Genomic DNA, 18,249 nt, shown 5'->3' with positions numbered 1-18,249 from the left:
GATAGGAGGCAGAGGGGAATTGCATTTGAGCGTTCAGTCTGCCCTGAATGTGAAATCATGTGAAGGTCTTAGAGAGGGTGCAGAAAAGATTTACAAGAGTGAAGTCCCTCTCCCTGGAACCAGTTACATAAATAGATTGGAGGAGTTAGAGTTGTTCTTAGCGCAGAGAAGATTAAGAGGAAATTTGGCAGAGGTTTTCAAAATCACAAGGGACTGGCTAGACAGAATAGATAGAGAGAGGCTGTTCACATTATTGGAATGGTTGAAAACTAGAGGAAACTGATCTGAGGTGAATGGCAAAAGAGCCAATAGAGACATAAGGGAACAGTTTTATGCTGCAAACGGTTATGCTCTGGAATGCACTACCTGCAAAGGTGTTAAGATTCAATCATGGCTTGCAAAAGGGAATTAAATAAATACATTTATAGAGCTATGGGGATAGGATGGAGGAGATCGTCTAGCTGGATTACCCTTGCCACAAGCCTACGTGGATTTGATGGTCTAAATAGCCACCTACTGTGTTGTCGTCATGATCAGCCTACCTTCTGCACTAGGTGGAACAGCATTTGAAGTGACCAGCTTTTTAAAAAGGTCAACAGCACTGAAATCAAATCTAGAAGCAAGACACATTATCGAACAATGAATATCTGCCATAATAGAAGGGAGGCCTCTGCTGCATAATGGAAATTAGTGAATTGAGTGAGCTCCCGATCTTCTTTTAACAGGTATTTTAAAACTGAGTTTTAAAAGCAATTAAATCTTGTATTCTGGTTGTAATCATTGCTACAACACCATTTAATATCATATTGCTAGTTAATAATTTATGGTCAAAATAGCTAACTGGATTTCTATTACACCCCTCCACTTCACCTCTTCAACTCTTCCACCACTTGCCCCTACTCCACCAAACTTAAAACTCAGCTCTTTGACAACTTTTGTCATGCCTCCTAATACCTCATGTGGGTTATCACCTGAAAGCAGTTTGGTATATCTTTCCAGATAAATATTTTCCTATATAAATATAAATTATTGCTGTTTTGTCTATGTTTGTATGATTCTACTGTCACTGGCTTTAAATAGTTTTGGATATGTAACAATGCAAAAGTGATACTAAATCAGGCTATTGAGCATGCCGCAGTCCTCAGATGCGAGATCTCTTCCTGGAGCCCATGTCAGAGCTGCTCAAAGTTTCTAAGGCATGTACTACAAATCCAGCCTAAGACACGACTGCAAACAATGAATATGTTCACAATACAGCTATTGTGTCTGGATAAATCAATTTCACTTTACATTGATGCTGCAGTTAGTGTAAAGGCAACCTAAATCCAGAGTTACTGTCCAAATTATGAAGCTTCTCTCCTGGAGGACAGGAAGGCTCATCCTACTTCAGAGTCTGTTTGGGCATCATTAAAAAACCCAATTTTAGCCAAATCTGCTTTGCACCAATGCAAAATTTATTATATAAATGCACTTCAATATTGCCAGTGAAATATGTGTCTTGTTTTCAATTCTCCTAAAATAGAGGGTATTCTGCACCATTTTAACAATTAAAACAAATACACAGCATGCATTGTTAGGAGTTACAATACTGAACAGCAATTTAATATTTTCCAACACAAAAAACCTTTTATAAAATCTAGTGTCTAAAGCAGTTATTTGTATCAAAAAAAATGGATATTTTGTTTAATATAATTAATTAGGGATTTTTCTGCCCACTATATAAATTCTGCAGAATTTTTTTAAAAATTGGAAGCACATTGTGTTTTAAGGCAAAGGAAGTATTCAAAAAGAGTGCAAAAAGCATGACTTGGGTATTAGAAGAGATACCACATATCACTATCAAAAAAAACCCAAAGCTAGTCTCAAACAGAACTTGGGTTATCAAATCAGCACAAAAGCCTATCTTTGGCAACCATAAATCTTTAGATAAACATTAATACTGGTCTAACCTGATCTGGCAGCAGTATTTACTTTGTACATATATTTAAGCAGCAGCTTCAAAACCGAAGTAATTTTTTGAAGATTTAAATGGAAGACAAGAGTGTTGGCCTTTTCCTCAAGGATTTGAATGTCTGTTTCATGAGGACTTGAATCTCGGTTCATTATTAACTGCAAGTTACTGATGCATCCAGTGGATTTAGGGAATTAAGATTCCTTCTTTTGTGCTGCTATTTTTTCAGTGTCATCATTCACGTGGCTGAGAGTTCTGCACTGGGAAGTAATCTTCTGTCCGGAAGAGAGCTGGAGGCTCAAATATTTGCTGTTGTCTCTTTGGAAAGGATGATTTCTACAATGAGAAAAGCAGATCGATTAGAATCAGGGCTCCTACCATCTCAGTATATCATAACTTTGATCATTATTTTTTAACCCTTGATTTCAGCATCATTGGTGGTCCTATAAGCAAACGATATATTCTCTGAAGTGAATATTCCTCTAAGCAAAGTGATAGAGATGTTCAGAGATTACAAAGAATCCGTACTCTGTGCACCGGCCATCACGACTCATGTCGGTTTGATACTGATCAAATGTACAATCCATTAGACCAAGGTTCATTCTCCAAACAAATAAGTGAGCTTAAATATAGCAAGTAAATATATACTATCCAGTACAAATCATGTGCTTCATCAGGGTACAGTAATGTAATGGTTATGTTATAATCTGGGATTGAGAATTCAAATCCCATCATGGCAGTTTGTGAATGAGTTCAGTTTAAAATAAAATAAATCTTAAATAGCAAACAGATATCAGTAATACTGACTGTTAAGTTATTGGATTGTCAAAAAACAAGCTGGTTTCCAAATGTCCTTTAGGGAAGGAAACCTTCTGTTTTTACCCAGCCTGGCCTACATGTGACTCCAAACCCACAGCAATGTGGTTGATGCGTAAGTGCCCCCTAGCAAGACATCCAATTACATTAAACCAGTACAAAGGAGTATGTTAAGAATAAAACTGCAGCAACCAGAACTAGGCGTTAGATTTGGACACAAACACACCCAGCCCAGTCCTCCTCATCCGAGACTCCTCCATCACCATCCTTGGGTATTTCCTGTCCCAGTGACATCATGACTAGTAGTACTACCAGTGAATGGATTAACAGATCTAAAAATCAAAACTAGGCATCCCAGGAGATGCTGTGGGCTATCAGCAGCAGCTTAATTATATTTCCATCACAATCTGTAACCTCATTGCCCAGCATATCCCTCATTCTGCCATTACTATCAATCTACATGGCCAAACCTGGCTCAGTAAGAAGATGGAAAGTGAGGTGCCAACCTGGTGAAGCTACAATACAGGATACTAACCGTGTGGAAGCAGCATGCTACAAACAGAGCTAAGCAATCTCACAATCAACAGATCGAAGTGCTGCAGACCACATCCAGTCATGAATTGCAGTGGACAATTAAACAACTACAGTAAGTCCTCGGCGCCACTTTTAAGGAGGCTGTCTGTACTGTATTCAAAGCAACACTTCTTGAAAAAAACCCAGAGGCATCCAAAGTTGGAGTTGTTTACTTTCAAGCAAAAAAGTTGGATTTAAATTTGATTTAAATTTTGAAGTTTGAGTGCCTGCTGTGGGTGAGTCTTTTAAATTACTTTTAAACATGAGCCAGAAACACCCAGTAAGTGCTGGTTGAGTACCTGCAGCTGCAGCAGTGAAATTAGACATTTTAAAAACATCTGGAGCCTGGTGAGTGTTATCTAATTTGAAATTATACAGGATTTCTTTTATAATTAATGCTTTATTTTATTTTGCAAGATATTTCAGATAGGAATGTACAGTGCTGCACATACATGGTACAGTATTTCAACTTGTACATTGGACATTTCTTGCCTGGAAAACCAAAGGAACCTAATACCAGCTTTAACACTGATTCCCATGGGAATCCGTGATTTACAAATTTGTTTCACTTAAATTCGCGATTTCCAGGAACGCAACCACAGCTTAAAACAAGAGCTTATTGTAATGGAAGTTGGAGGCTCCATGACCATCTCTATCATCAATGTTGGTCAAATCCAGCACGTGAGTGCAAAAGACAAAGATAAAGTGTTCGCAACCATTTTCAGCCAGGTGTGCTGAATTGCCTCCTCCTTGAGTCTCCACCATCACAGATGCTGGTCTTCAACCAATTCCATTCACTCCACATGATATCAAGGAACAAATGAGCATACTAGATACAGTAAAGACTATGGGCCCTGGCAACATCCTGGCTATAGTGCTGAAGACATATGCTCCAGAACCAGCCATGCCTCAAGCTGTTCAAATATAGCCAAAACACTGGCATCTTCCTGACAAAGTAGAAATTTGTCCAGTATGTCCTGTCACATCAGCCATGTAACTGCAGGGAGCTGGTCCACAGACATTGATTTATGGTATAAAGACAGAAAGGTCATTGTACTGAAACATTAACTCTGTTCCTCTCTCCACAGATGCTGCTAGGCCTACTGAATGTTACAGCATTTTCTTTTAGATTTCCAGCTCTCATTGATTTATGGTGATTCACACAGAGGTCCCATATATCATAGCTGCTTTGCAGGCCTACACAACATATAGTGCAATCAAACTTATTCCATTCATTCTCTTCCTTCCTTTCCCCAGTTCCAAATAACTTGCTCGTCTTCCTATTGATGTCTGACTATAATGATCTACACTCAAATTGTTAACATTTTCTGCTTTTAAAGACTTCCAGTGTTTGTTGCCCATTTCATTTTTGTTCTCAGTGGGTTTGGTATCAATTTTTTTGCTCAGAATTTCATATTCTTAAGCATGGAGATTAACTATATAGGGACACTTGCAGCTGCCAATGAGATTTCCACAAATATGTATAGCAGCTGCTATGTCCAATGAACAGAAAAAGTTAAGAGTTAAACTCAACATGCTTTGAATTTTAAAATACAAACAGGAAGAATACTCACATTAAGGAATGCTGGTGTACCGATTGAGTGCAAGATTTTTCTAAATGCGCTGGGAAAGGTTCCAAGTTCGGCTTCAGCTTTTGTCACTTGGTCATCTAGCACACATACATTCTGTCCAATCATCTTGACAAAGGCCTGTAACTTACAGTAGCATGCAATTAGTTAAACATCCAACTGGCTGCATTTTATAGTATAGACAGCCTCTCTTGAAAGCACATCGAAACTGAATTTTTTTGAGAGGTAATCTTGCTTGTATCTAGCAGTTCTCTTTTAAATGTGACATTGTGCAGAGCTTTGTACAAGTATTAAACATCTCAAGCGTTTTTCCTTTCTCAAATCATCAATGCTTTGCTGGAGTGCACAGATGTTTCCGCTACCACATCCAAGGAACCATTATTTATGACCCTGAGAGCGAATGCTATTTCACTGTGGAAGTATGATAGGTGTAGGCTTGAGTGGGCCGCATTAACATGTATAAAGACTCATTAGGGGTTGACAAGTAGTTATCAGGAGCAGATGGTTCAGCTGATTTTCTCATTCCTAATCTCAGGTTTAAGAGAAATATTGTGTACTTTTACCGTCAAAGCCAGTTAACAGTATGGATTCTGAACCAAAGACCTGCCTGATCTGTACTCATTGAGTGAACTGAATGAACCACTGGGTGGCATGCTCTTCTCTGCTTTCAGTGTAACTGCATCTTCCCTTTCATGCAAAATTGGATTAACCTCCACATTTTTAAACAACTAGTCACAAAACATCAACAAACAGAAACAAACATTTATTTGTTGTTCTTCTCAGATTAGATAACATTAAGGGGAAGTTTAGCGATGGCCAAAATTAAACAAGTTTTTATAGATTTAAATAGGGAGAAACTCTCTCTGTTGGCGGCAGAGTCTATAACCAGAGGGGACAACTTGAAGAAAATTGGCGGAAGAACCTTACGGGATGAGGAACATTTTAATTTTATGAACACAGTAAGCTGTTATGATCTGGAATGCATTGCTTGGGAGAAAGCAGGATTCAATTTAATTTTCCAAATGCAATTAGATATTATACCAGAAAAGGAAAAAATTGCAGGCCAATGGAGAAAGGGCAAGAGAGTGGAATTAATTGGATAGCTCTTTCAATGCCTGTATGATTCTATGAGTTGATAGCATTCAAAAAACAAAGTTTACATAGATGGTTTCCATTATAAATTTGGACATTGGAGCTTAATGAAAAATAGCTGACAGGAAGACCACATAGAAGCAAGATTTTTATATGCTATAAATAACTACAAAATGGAAGCTTTCTATATGACTTTTTCCACTGTTATCACAAGATAAATGTCTTACAAAAGTAAAAATACAAATAGCCCACCTCCAATTTATCAATCTTTTTGTACAATTGCTTCATTTCATCTGCTTTTGCATGGATTTCAGGGATATTTTCATTCATTATCTGAGATGAATCATTTCGAATCTACATCAGAAAATAGCATATTAATCTGTATATTGTACTGAAAAACTTGCATTTCAAAAGAGTTATTGAATTGTGAATGTTTCACCCCTATTCAAAAAAGGATGTAACGATAAACCCAGAAACTATAGGTCAGTCAATTTAACTTGAGCGGTAGAAAAGCTTTTAGACATGATAATCCAGGACAAAATTAAGGAATTAGACATGAGTGGATTAATTAGGGAAAGCTATTAACTTGTTAAAGGCAGATCATGTTTAATTAACACAATTGAGATTTAAAAAAAAATGAGATTACAGAGATGGTTTGTGAGGGTAAGGTGGTTGATGTGGTGAATATAGACCTCCAAAAGGCACTTGATAAAGTGCCACATAATAGATTTGCCAGCAAAGTTGAAGTCCATGGATTAAAAGGGAAAGTGGCAGCATGGGTACGAAGTTGGCTGAGTGACAAGAAGTATGATAGTGAAAGGTTTTTGGACTGGAGAAAAGCATATAGTGGGGCTCCCCAAGGTATTAAGGGCACTGCTTTTCTTGATCTACATGAATGATCTGGGTGCGCAGGGCACAATTTCAAAGTTTGAAGATGATGCAAAACTTAGAAGCATTGTGAACTGTGAGGAGGATAATGATAGACTTCGAGACAACTGGTGGAATGGGCAGCCATATGGCAGATGAAATCTAATGCAGAAAATTGCAATGCTTCACGTTTTGGTAGGATGAGCAAGGAAAGGTAACAAAGTAAAAGACAAAATTCTAAAGGGGAGGTGCAGGAGCAGTATAGGACCTGGGGGTATGCGTGCACAAATTGTTGAAAATAGCAGAACAGGTTGAGAAAGTGGTTAAAAAGGGGATCCTGGCCTTTATTGAGGCCTAGCGTACAATAATATAAAATAAAGATGAACCTTTATAAAACTCTTCTTTGAGCTCAACTTGGAGGATTGTGTTCAATTCTGGGCAGTGCACTTTTAGGAAAGATGTGAAGGCTTTGGAGAAAACACAGAAAAGAATGGCTCTAGGGATATGGGGCTGCAGTTACATGAATATAGACTGGAGAAGCTGTGGCTGTTCCCCTTAGAGAAGTTCAGTGGAAATTTGTTAGAGGTGTGCAAAATCATGTCAGAATAGATAGAGAGAAACTGTTCCCATTGGCAGAATGGTCAAGAACCAGGGGACACTGATTTAAGGTGACTGGCAAAAGAACCAGCGGCAACATGAGAAAGAAAAACCTGTTTCTTTTCACATAGCAAGTGCGTCAGATCTAGAATGCACTGCCTGAGTGTGTAGTGGAGGCAAATATGGTTAGACTTTTCGAAAGGGAATTGGATAAACACGAACAGAAAATATTTCCAGGGCTATGGGGAAGGGAGACGGGTGGGACTAACTTGGTTGCTCTTGCTGAGAGCCGGTACAGACACGATGGGTCAAATTGTCTCCTCCTCTACTGTAACCATTCAATGACTCTAAGCTAGGGTGCACTTATGATTTAGCAACTTGGTACATTATTATGCAGCAGGGACCCACGAAAGTTAACTCCTGCTTTTGGACTTAAATACCAATTAAACGGCTTTAAGTTTTGCAAATGTCTGCCTTGAATCCATCTATCTCAGTTGTGAGTTTAAATCAGTTTATATTTGGACAACTAGGTCAATGCTGCTAGGCTGTGAGGAATTCCCTCTTGAAGAATACAAACAGTCCAACTCAATCAACTTTAAAATCACACTGACTTCCCCTGGAACAGCACCAACAAAGGCCACAGGGAAACATAGGAAATACTTCCACCCTCTTGACATGGTGCATTCAGCAGAGGTAAGCTCCTTACTAAAGGAGAATATAGAGAAGGCAAGAGTAAAAATGCTAAAACTACGTACCATGTCCAACATCCCACAGAATTCATCCACTCTAGTAAGCATTTCTTCTAGACTTCGCTCCAAGTGTTGAATCTGTGACACAAACACAAATTGGTCAAGGTGGAGCTTTAAGGTCACTGAAAGGGTAGCAGCAAGCACCTTCCCCACCACTCCACCAGGGATGGGGGCACCTGAGATGGGAGGGGGGGCTGTGGGGGAACCTGAGTAAGTGGAGGTTTCATTTATAGAGTGCTTTTCACACCCAAGCAGAATAGGAGCAGTAGGCCATTTGGCCCCTTCAGCCTGCTCCATCAGTCAATAAGGTCAAGGCCGATTCCGAATGCAACCTCAACTCCACTTTCCTTCGTAACCCCCATAACACTTGACTCTCTTGTCAATCAAAAATCTGTCTAACCCAACCTTGAATATATTCAATGATCCAGTTCTACTACTTGTGAGGGAAGAGAATTCCAAACACCAACACCCTCTGAGAAGAAATTCCACCTCATCTCCACAATGAGTGGGAGGCCCCTTATCTTGAAACTGTTCCCCCCCAGTTCTAGATTCTTCCAAGAGAGAAAACGTCTGCTCAGCACCTGTTCAAGCCCGCTTGAAGTACTTTGAAGCGTGGTCACTGTTGTAATTTAGGAAATGTGGGAGCCAACTTGTTCTCAGCAAACCTATACAAACAGCATGTGATGAGTAGATAATTTGGTTCTTGTGATGTTGATTGAGGGATAAATATTATCCAGGACATTAGGGAGAACTCCCTTACTCTCTTTTGAAACAGTGTCATAGGATCTTGTACATCCACCTGTGCAGGCAGATGGAGTCTCGCTTTAACATCTCATCCAAAAGATGAAGAATCCTGCTTCGGACACCATAAAATAGGCTTCGTAATCTGAGTCTATCAGCAGCTTTAAGGACTTGAAGCTGGGAGATGGGGTAGCAAGAATGTTGTTCATGTTAGCTGTGTAAAAGTCCTTGAAGTTAGAGGTTCAGGCAGTCTGCAGGCCTTATAATCTCCTTCCACATCTCATTCGCCATTCTGTTAGGAGTGTGGTAGGCTTTGGTTCTTGTTGGCTTGGTTGGTTGGACTGGCATTTGGGTATCGTCTCATCCCTTTCTTCCATTGCTTGATGTTAAACCACATCTGATTGGTCTGCCTGGTTTGGCTGTGCAAGGCTGCTGTTATAGATTGTTTCAGTCCAGAGAAGGTTCACTAGGCTGATCCCGGGTATGGAAGGACTTTCTTATGAGGAGAGGTTGAGTAGGTTGGGCCTGTACTCATTGGAGTTTAGAAGAATGAGAGGTGACCTTATTGAAATATATAAGATTCCTAGGGGGCTTGACAGGGTAGGTGCTGAGAGGTTGTTTCTCCTTGTGGGAGAGTCTAGAGTCAGAGACTATAATCTCAGAGTAAGGGGATCACCCATTTAAGACAGAGACGAGGAGGAATTTCTTCTCTCAGTGGGTGGTGAATCTGTGGAATTCTTTACTGCAGAGGGCTGTAGCGGCTGGGTCATTAAGTATATTCAAGGCTGTGATAGACAGATTTTTAATCAGTAAGGGAACCGAGCGATATGGGGAAAAAGGCAGGAAAGTGGAGTTGAGGATCAGAGCAGCCACGATTTCACTGAATGGCAGAACTGACTCAATGAGTCGAATGGCTTAATTTTTGCTCCTGCATCTTATGGTCTTATGGAGTGGAAAATGGTATTCATCTGCTTGGTGGTGCCTTTTCTTATTTTTCCGTTTGGGCCAGTGGGAAGCTCTCTGAGGCGGAAGAAGGCGATCCTGTGGCAAGAAGATAAAGGAGCATCATGGTTACCTCCGTTTTGTTGTTGATGGTGTGAGGCTGCTACAAGGTTCCAGCATCCCTTGTGGTTCTGGCACTCTGGCTGCAAGTTGCCATGTGTACACAGTGGTTGGTATGTTTGCTGACTGTACCATCATCATTGTTGAAGGTAGAGGCTCCTCAGAATGTTCATCTTCTGGTACCAATTCTACTGGAGGTGCTATGGTAATCTTGTGTGGGGGTAGGTTGGTCTGACCATTTGGGACTTTCCAGGACCCTGCATGGTGACGGAGAAATCTGCTCCGCAAAAAGAGAGATTACAGGTGAAATCAGAGTCTGAATACTCTTTGGGTGTGAGGACTCAGGACTGTGCTGTTTTGGCTGGCTAACGATGGCAGTGGTCTTGACATCTTTTACTACCTGGAGATCTAGGGCTACTCAGACATTCCTGTTCAGAAGAGAGAAAGGATGATTCCGCACAATGTACATCAGCTCTAAGATCTGTTTGTTGCCATACCTCAGTGGTTCAAGGATCATGCTGATGACCGGGAGTTGGACTCCCCCTGCTCCATACAGCAGAGTGTCCATCGTTTCAATCCAAAGGCCTTAGAGCCATGGCTTCTCATCTGCAGGACTGTTACACTGGCACCTGAATCTAATGTAAAATTTGTTAGATGACTATTTACCAGGATGTCAGCATCCCAAAACGATGAGCTGCATTCTCTGATCTCACCCAAGATGCATCGTTGCCTCCCTTCAGGGTTTTCAGTCTCAGCCTCTTGGATTATCTTAGGGATGGCTGTGTTTTGAATTGCAGAGTTTACCAAAGTATCGCTGGTGGTTGCAGTGAAAGCTTTGGACTGCACTTGCAGGGCACTGATCTTTCCTGTGAGGGCGCTTTGCACTGCAGCACTGGCAAGGTCGCTCTGTTGGGCAGCTCAGGAATTACTTTCATTGACTTGGATGGTCCCTGCGTTGCTGCGACCCGACATGGTGCACTGAGGGTTGGTTTCTGTCCCATGTAGTGTTCTCTCCCCTATCTCTGAACTACATGAACATCCTGTCTTATTAGCTGAATTGCCTTGTCTAGGGTAAGATCATCTATAGCTTGTAGGAGGTCAAAGTGAATTGTCTGCAACACCCGCCACGGTTCAATCTTGGATGAGCTCAGACTTTAAATCGCCATATTCACATCCTTCAGACAGCAGAGGTTGTTTATGAAGGAATCAACAGGTTCCCTGGGCAGTTGGATTATTAAATTTGGTTCTGTCCAATATTTTATTGGATCTCAGGTTAAAAGTGAGCCTGAATTGATAATGGAAAACGATGAGATGGCAGATGAATTGAATAGGTATTTTGTATCAGTTTTCACTTTAGAGAATACAAGTAACATCCCAGAAGCAGCTATAAATCAGGAAATGGAAGGGAGGGAGAAACTCAGGAAAATTACAGTCGCCAGAAAAGTGGTACCGAGTAAATTGATGCTTTGGTTTTAATTTTCCAAAACTCCCTAGATTCAGGGAAGGTTCCATTAAGTTGGCAGATAGCAAATATAACTCCTTTATTCAAAAAGGGAGGGAGACAGAAAATGGGAAACTACAGGCCAGTTAGCTTAACATCTTCACTTCTAATATTTTCCTTATGTTAAGTTATAGCAGGGCACTTGGATAAGCTCAAGGTCATCAGGCAGAGTCAACATGGTTTTGTGAAAGGGGAATCATTTTTAACCAGTGTATTGGATTTGAGGAAGTAACATGTGCTGTAGATAATGGGGAACCATTGAATGTACTGTACTTAGATTTCCAGAAGGCATTTGGTGAAGTATCACATTTAAGGTTACTGCGGAAAATAAAAGCTCATGGTATTGGTGGGGGGGGGGGGGTGGTGGTAACATATTGGCATGGATATAAAATTGTCTGGCTAACAGGAAGCAGAAAGTAGGCATAAATGGGTCTTTTTCACATTGGTAACTCTTTTGAGTACAAACACGTTTCCATCTGTTTCAGATGAAGTTACATTGTTTCATAGTTTGCCATTGTGAGATTTGAATTCTTGATACTCTTTCGAGTACAAACCTGTTTCCATCTGTTTCAGATGAAGTCACATTGTTCCATAGTTTGCCATTGTGAGATCTGAACTCTTGATACTCTTTTGAGTAAACCTGTTTCCATCTGTTTCAGATGAAGTTACGTTGTTTCATAGTTTGCCATTGTGAGATTTGAACTCTTGATACTCTTTCGAGTACAAACCTGTTTCCATCTGTTTCAGATGAAGTTACATGTTTCATAGTTTGCCATTGTGAGATTTGAACTCTTGATCTTGGGGTTACAAACCCAGTACCATAACCACTTGGCTATTTAGGCCAAGCTTTAAGAAGATGTAACTCTTTCGAGTACAAACACGTTTCCATCTGTTTCAGATGAAGTTACATTGTTTCATAGTTTGCCATTGTGAGAATTGAACTCTTGATCTTGGGGTTACAAACCCAGTACCATAACCACTTGGCTACTGCTGTAACGAGTAGTATGTCACAGCAATTAGTGCTGGGACCGCAACTGTTTACAATTTATATAAATGACTTCGATGAAAGGATGGATGAGATGATTGCCAAATTTGCTGATGACATAAAGGTAGGAACATAAGTTGTGAAGAGGACATAAGGAGGCTACAAAGATATAGATTGGTTAAGTGAGTGGGAAAAGATCTGGCAGATGGAGTTTAATGTGGAAAAATGTGAAATTGCCCATTTTGGCAGGAAGAATAAAAGAGAAGCACGTTATCTAAATGGTGAGAGATTGCAGAGCTCTGAGGGGCACAGGGATCTGGGTGTCCTAGTGCATGAATCACAAAAAGCTAGTATGCAGGGGCAGCAAGTAATTAGGAAAGTTAATAGAATGTTATAATTTATTGCAAGAGGAATTAAATACTGAAGTAGGGAGCTTATGCTTCAGTTGTACAGGGCGCCACTGAGACCACTTTTGGAGTACTATGTACAGTATTGTCACCTTATTTAAAGAAGGGTGTTCAGAGGTTTACCAGACTAATACCTGGAATGGGTGGGTTCTCTTATGAAGAAAGGTTGGACAGGCTAGGCTTGTATCAGCTGGTGTTCAGAAGAGTAAGAGGCAACTTGATTGAAACATATGAGATCAAGAGGGGTCTTGACAGGGTGGATGTGGAGAGGATGTTTCCTCTTGTGGGAGAATCTAGAACTAGGAGTCACTATTTAAAAATATGGGGTCGCCCATTTAAAACAAATGAGGTGCAATTTTTTCACAGGGGCATGAGTCTTTGGGACTCTGTTCCTGAAAAGAAGGTGGTGGAAGCAGAGTCTTTGACTATTTTATGGAAGAGGTGGATAGATTCTTGGTAAGCAAGGGGGTGATAAGTTATCAGGGGTAGCTGGGATGCAGATTTCAGGTTCCTATCAGATCATCTATGATCTTATTAAATGGCATAGAAGGCTCGAGGGGCTGAATGGCCTACTCCTGCTCTTTGTTCGTAAGTTTGTCCTTATGTTCGAAGAATTTTAAAACATCCTCAAACTTGGCAGATGACTCATCGATAGCTTGTCGTGCAATGTGTCATCTGCAATTGGCCCAATCGAGTAAAGAAGTGTATTGACTTGTTCTTCATTTTTTAAAATTTAGGCCTGTAGCAATGCTGTATGTTAAAAATCTTTTCCTCCAAAAACTCCAATTCTGTGACTGGTCTGGGTGAAACCCAGTGTAGCTGGAAGTGTGGGGTTATGATCCACTTTGAAGATTTTTAAAAGTGTGGGCACAGCTTTAAGAGATTACAGACTTCTAAGATGGTGTCACTGTTCACTGACAACCAATGGGTTTTCCTTTGCTGGTCAGATTTTGGTGGACTTTCCAAAATGGCTGCAACATACTTTTGCCTGAAGAAGACTCCACAATCTGCAAGGGTCGGCCAGTTGTCGACTTAATTTAATCAGCGGCATAGCGTTGAAAGTTGGGATGCGTAGAAAAGAACTGCAGGCTTGATAATTAGGAAATCGGCTGGTCGTGAGGCAACCAAACTAGACAAAGTTAATTAATTTAATTTTCTTCTCTTTACCAAACTTGGAAGGCACGTGTTGAGATTCTGAGTCAGGGTGTCGAGATTGGCAACGGATTTCTTTCAAACAGCACTTTTGACTGACTGAATGAAAAGGGGATCCTCAGGACTGGCTGGCCTGGAATTTTTTTTAAAACTCTCACCGTTATAGGCTGTGAGCTCTGCTTGCTGAAGCTAGACCTCCAAGGGAGTTTCCTTTTTCTTTCTGGTGAATTTTCTTCATATCTGTAGCTTCAGTTGGGAGTTTGTTTCAGTTCAGAATCCTTTGAAGGTGGCTTTTTTCTTAGTTTTTCTACATTCTTGTGAGGATAAGGATTGTTGATCCGGATGGTGCCACCATGAAGAATCCTGCTTTAGGCACCATGAAGTAGACTTTGCAGTCTTGAGTATATTAACTGCAAGTCCTAATTTACAGCTCAACTATATACATATGTACAATAGATGGTACTGATGTGAGCTGACTCCATCCTAGGCCTTTACCCATCTCTGTCCATCTCTAAACTGACCATGGCTCTGGGTCATGTGCCTTTTTACATCACTGTAGGCAGTACAGCACTCAGTCCTACATTAACCCTGTACGTATCAGACCCTACTACTGCAGATGGCACCTCCAACAATACAATGCTCCCTCAGTACTGCATTGGAATGTCAACCTTGACTTTTGTGCTCAAGGCCTCAAGTGGGACTTGAACCCAGAACCCTGTGACAGAGGCAAGCAGTTACCAACTGAGCCACAGGAAACCCACAAAAGTGTACACTATGTATGCAACCGTGCAATCGAAAATATAGGAAAAACTGCAAAAGGGTGACTAGAAAGGCCAAGAGGGAGTACAAAAGAAAAATTACTAAAAAGGGCAGTAAAGAGGCTTTCTATAAACAAGTTATGATAAAGTAGGCGTAGGACAACTAAATGAAAGAAACAAGCCTGTAATGTTAAAAGATAAGATGGAAAAGATGCTAGATAATTATTTTGCTGCAGTTTTCACAGAGGAAGTGGATATTGAGATTTTCGATGATCTACCAGATGAGAGCCTAAATGTTAATGGAGGTAATTAATCAAAGAGAAGTGACAACCAAATAAGTTAACATGTACAAATCATGAATCTGATACAGGGTGGAATTCTCTACCATAAATCACTGGTAAAGCAGAGTCAATTATTTTAAAAGGAAATTAGATAATTGCTTGAAAAAGTAGAATATTTACAGAATGGGGAGTGGAAGAAAAGGATTGGCTGATGGAGATAAACATTTAGTGGCCTGAATGACCTGTGTTGTAACAATGGTTTTATGAAAACAGTTTTATCCTAGTTCCTTCTGCATCATTCAGCAGTACAAATATATAGTGAACAATCATTCTGTCACACACCCCTAAACTGAAATCCAAACATTTCAAGCCATGAGAGCTTTAGGGAGGTAATTCAAGCACTTAAGGCCTAGGCAGCTGAAGGCAGGGCCACCAATGGTGCAGCAATTAAAAGTCAGGATGATCAAGAAGCCAAGATTAGATGAGTGCAGATCTTGGTTGGCTATGGGGCTGGCAAATATTTCAGAAATAGGGAGGGGCAAGGCCATGGAGGGATCTGAAAACAAGGATGAGAATTTTTAAAATCGAGGTGTTGCTTAACCAAGGGCCAACCACCAGTAGTAATGCAATGAGATTTGCATTCTGACAACATTTTATAATGAGATTTTAATTTCTATATATCAGCCTGGCACACTTCTAGAATTCTCAATACCAGAAAATAATGGATTCAAATTCCATACAGGACTTCAGTGCAATATAAGGGAGTGCTACATTGTCACAGCTGTTACATTTAGAATGAGGCACTGGAATGGAGGTCCCATTTGCAGGACCATGCAGAAGATCTTATGGTACTATTGAAAGAATAGCAGACAGTTCTCAGTATACTGTCCAACATTCCTGATTCAGCCAACATCACCAACATAACTTTTAAGATATTCAGCAAAACAACTGTGAGGAAATCTTAAACAAGTGTATATACAATATAGCCAAATGCCCAAGTTACTACATGGGATCATATTCAGACCAAGTCAATAGGGCAGCTGACAGAAAATTGTGCAAAAGAGACTTTTAATGAGCACCTTAAAAGGAGGAAAGGTTTAGGGGGGAAATTCCAGATACTTAGGCCTAAACAATTCAAGCTTTGGTTGCCACTGACGGGCAAAGGACTGGAGGAAGTTAGAGGGGGAGAGGCGAGGTCACCAAGTAATTTAAATAGAAGGGCGACTTTTAAACCTGAGTTGTTGGACCAGGAGCTTAATGGACATCAGTAAACACGACTCGAGTGCGGACTAAAAAAAACTCAAAACATCAACTTCTCTTCACATCAACTTCAATGACTTATATTCGCATCAATGTTTTACGTTCCGATTTAAAAGCCTCTTCTCTTGAGCCGATTCTCTCCGCTTTGTATTGACACCGAGCATCTGAGGGCCGATACAAGCCATGGCTTCAACTTTCCTGCAGCTTTGTGGAAATGAATTCCGGCGCCGCCCAGTCAGCCCCGCCGCTCCGGGGATGAGCCCCATGCCCAGCCTCTCACCTCCCCTCCAGCACCAGCTGTTAAATAGCCCGAGTAACAGCTCGCCGTGCGCCACAGCAGCGCCTCCTGCTCGCTCTCCGCATCGGCCTCGCCCACAGCTTCTCCCACCGGGCAGCCTGGCCCGTCCTCCTCTGTTTCTTCTTCCTCCTCCTCTTGCCTGGTGACCAGGCCACTCGGGCTCCCGCGAGAACCGGAACCCACAGCTTCTCTCGGAACTCGGTGTCGCTCTTCCTCCATCACCCGGACTCAGCAGAACGTTCCCACTCTCACGCAGAAGCAAGCCCCATCCTGGCCCCGCCCCTCCATCCGGTCTCCGCTCGCTAACTTGGCCCCGCCCTTCCACTCTGGTTCAGCCCCCACGCCGGTCCTCGCCCCGCCCCCTTTTCCCTCAGCCTGGCCCCGCCCCTTTCCCCCTGGGCCTGACTCCGCCCCTCCCCACACGGGAAAAGTTCCACTCGGTAACCAAGGAGAGAATCTTATACAAAGTTGCCGTTTGTATATTTGGACGAGCTCTCAGGTAGTGGCAATCTGTCTACGTACAAAAGCAAAATACTGCAGCTGCTGTAAATCTGAACTAAAAAGCAGAAAATGCTGGAGATCCTCAGAAGCTCAAAAAGCATTAATGGAATGAAACAGAATTAATGAACCGAATCTTCTAAGGAGTGGCAGTCGCTGTTTAAATAGCTTTTCAGTACGTTGGTGAATGAGAGTGAGTGCAGTAAGTGAGGTGGATAGAGTGGAAGCTGGGCAAAGTGGGTAGTATGGCACATGGCAGGGCGGGTAAGCTAGCAGGCAGTAGAGTGGGCAGGGTGGCAGTGGGGAGGCGAAGGGCTGGGGGAATCAGAGGGGCAGGGGAGTTGGAGGGGGGATGTTGGAGGGTCGGGGGACTTGAAGTGTTGGAGGAGGGTGCATGAGTCAAAGGATCCGGGGGGATGGAGGATCAGTTGCATAGTTCCCAGGAGTTATACTTGTTTTCCAGACTAGCACTTCCTGCTAAATTGAGTCGGATCTCTACACAGTAACTCAAAATAGGTGGGGAAGTAAGTTGCAATGAAGAAATAAGAAATTTACAAATGGATATGTATAGGTTAGGTGAATGGGCCAAAATGTGGCAGATGGAGTTTAACATAGTTAAGTGTGAGGTTATCCATTTTGGTTGGAAGAATAAAAAGGCCACTTATTTTTTAAATGTTAAGAAACTTCAATGCAGAGGGATCTGGGTGTCCTGGTGCATGAATCACTGAAAGCCAGCATGCAGGTACAGCAGGTAATAAGGAAGGCAAATGGAATTTTGCCATTTATTGCTAAAGGAATAGAGTATAAAAAAAGGGAAGTGTTGTTGTAACTGTAAAGGCATTGGTGAGATCGCACCTGGAATACTGTGCACAGTTTTGGTCCCCTTACTCGAGGAAGGATGTAGTTGCATTGGAGGCAGTTCAGAGAAGGTTCACTGGATTGATTTCAGAGATGCGGGGCTTGTCTTATGAGGAGAGATTGAGCAGCTTAGGCCTATACTCGCTAGAGTTTAGAAGGATGAGAGGAGACCTAATTGAGGTGTATAAGATGCTAAAGGGGATAGACAAAATAG

The 18,249-nt window shown here is 41.4% G+C and overlaps 1 protein-coding gene across 2 annotated transcripts; it reads right to left on the bottom strand.

Annotated features, from left to right (window-relative positions):
• Window positions 1-1,433: 1,433 nt before the first annotated feature.
• LOC121276178 (biogenesis of lysosome-related organelles complex 1 subunit 4-like) lies at window positions 1,434-16,965 on the bottom strand. 2 transcript variants are annotated; one of them, XM_041184283.1, is made up of 5 exons: window positions 16,662-16,965; window positions 8,241-8,312; window positions 6,274-6,375; window positions 4,915-5,055; window positions 1,434-2,287 (listed from the first exon to the last, which is right to left on the bottom strand). In XM_041184283.1, exons 1-5 carry the CDS (start codon window positions 16,896-16,898, stop codon window positions 2,186-2,188), a joined length of 654 nt encoding a protein of 217 aa, XP_041040217.1. In that variant the 5' UTR covers window positions 16,899-16,965; the 3' UTR covers window positions 1,434-2,185. The 2 variants fall into 2 exon arrangements, with proteins under 2 accessions (XP_041040217.1, XP_041040218.1); XM_041184284.1 differs by having other exon boundaries at window positions 4,915-5,049.
• Window positions 16,966-18,249: the final 1,284 nt, after the last annotated feature.

This window comes from Carcharodon carcharias, chromosome 3 (assembly GCF_017639515.1).
Source record: "Carcharodon carcharias isolate sCarCar2 chromosome 3, sCarCar2.pri, whole genome shotgun sequence".
Classification (NCBI taxonomy): Eukaryota; Metazoa; Chordata; class Chondrichthyes; order Lamniformes; family Lamnidae; genus Carcharodon; species Carcharodon carcharias.
This window is presented reverse-complemented; position numbering and strand designations above follow the sequence as displayed.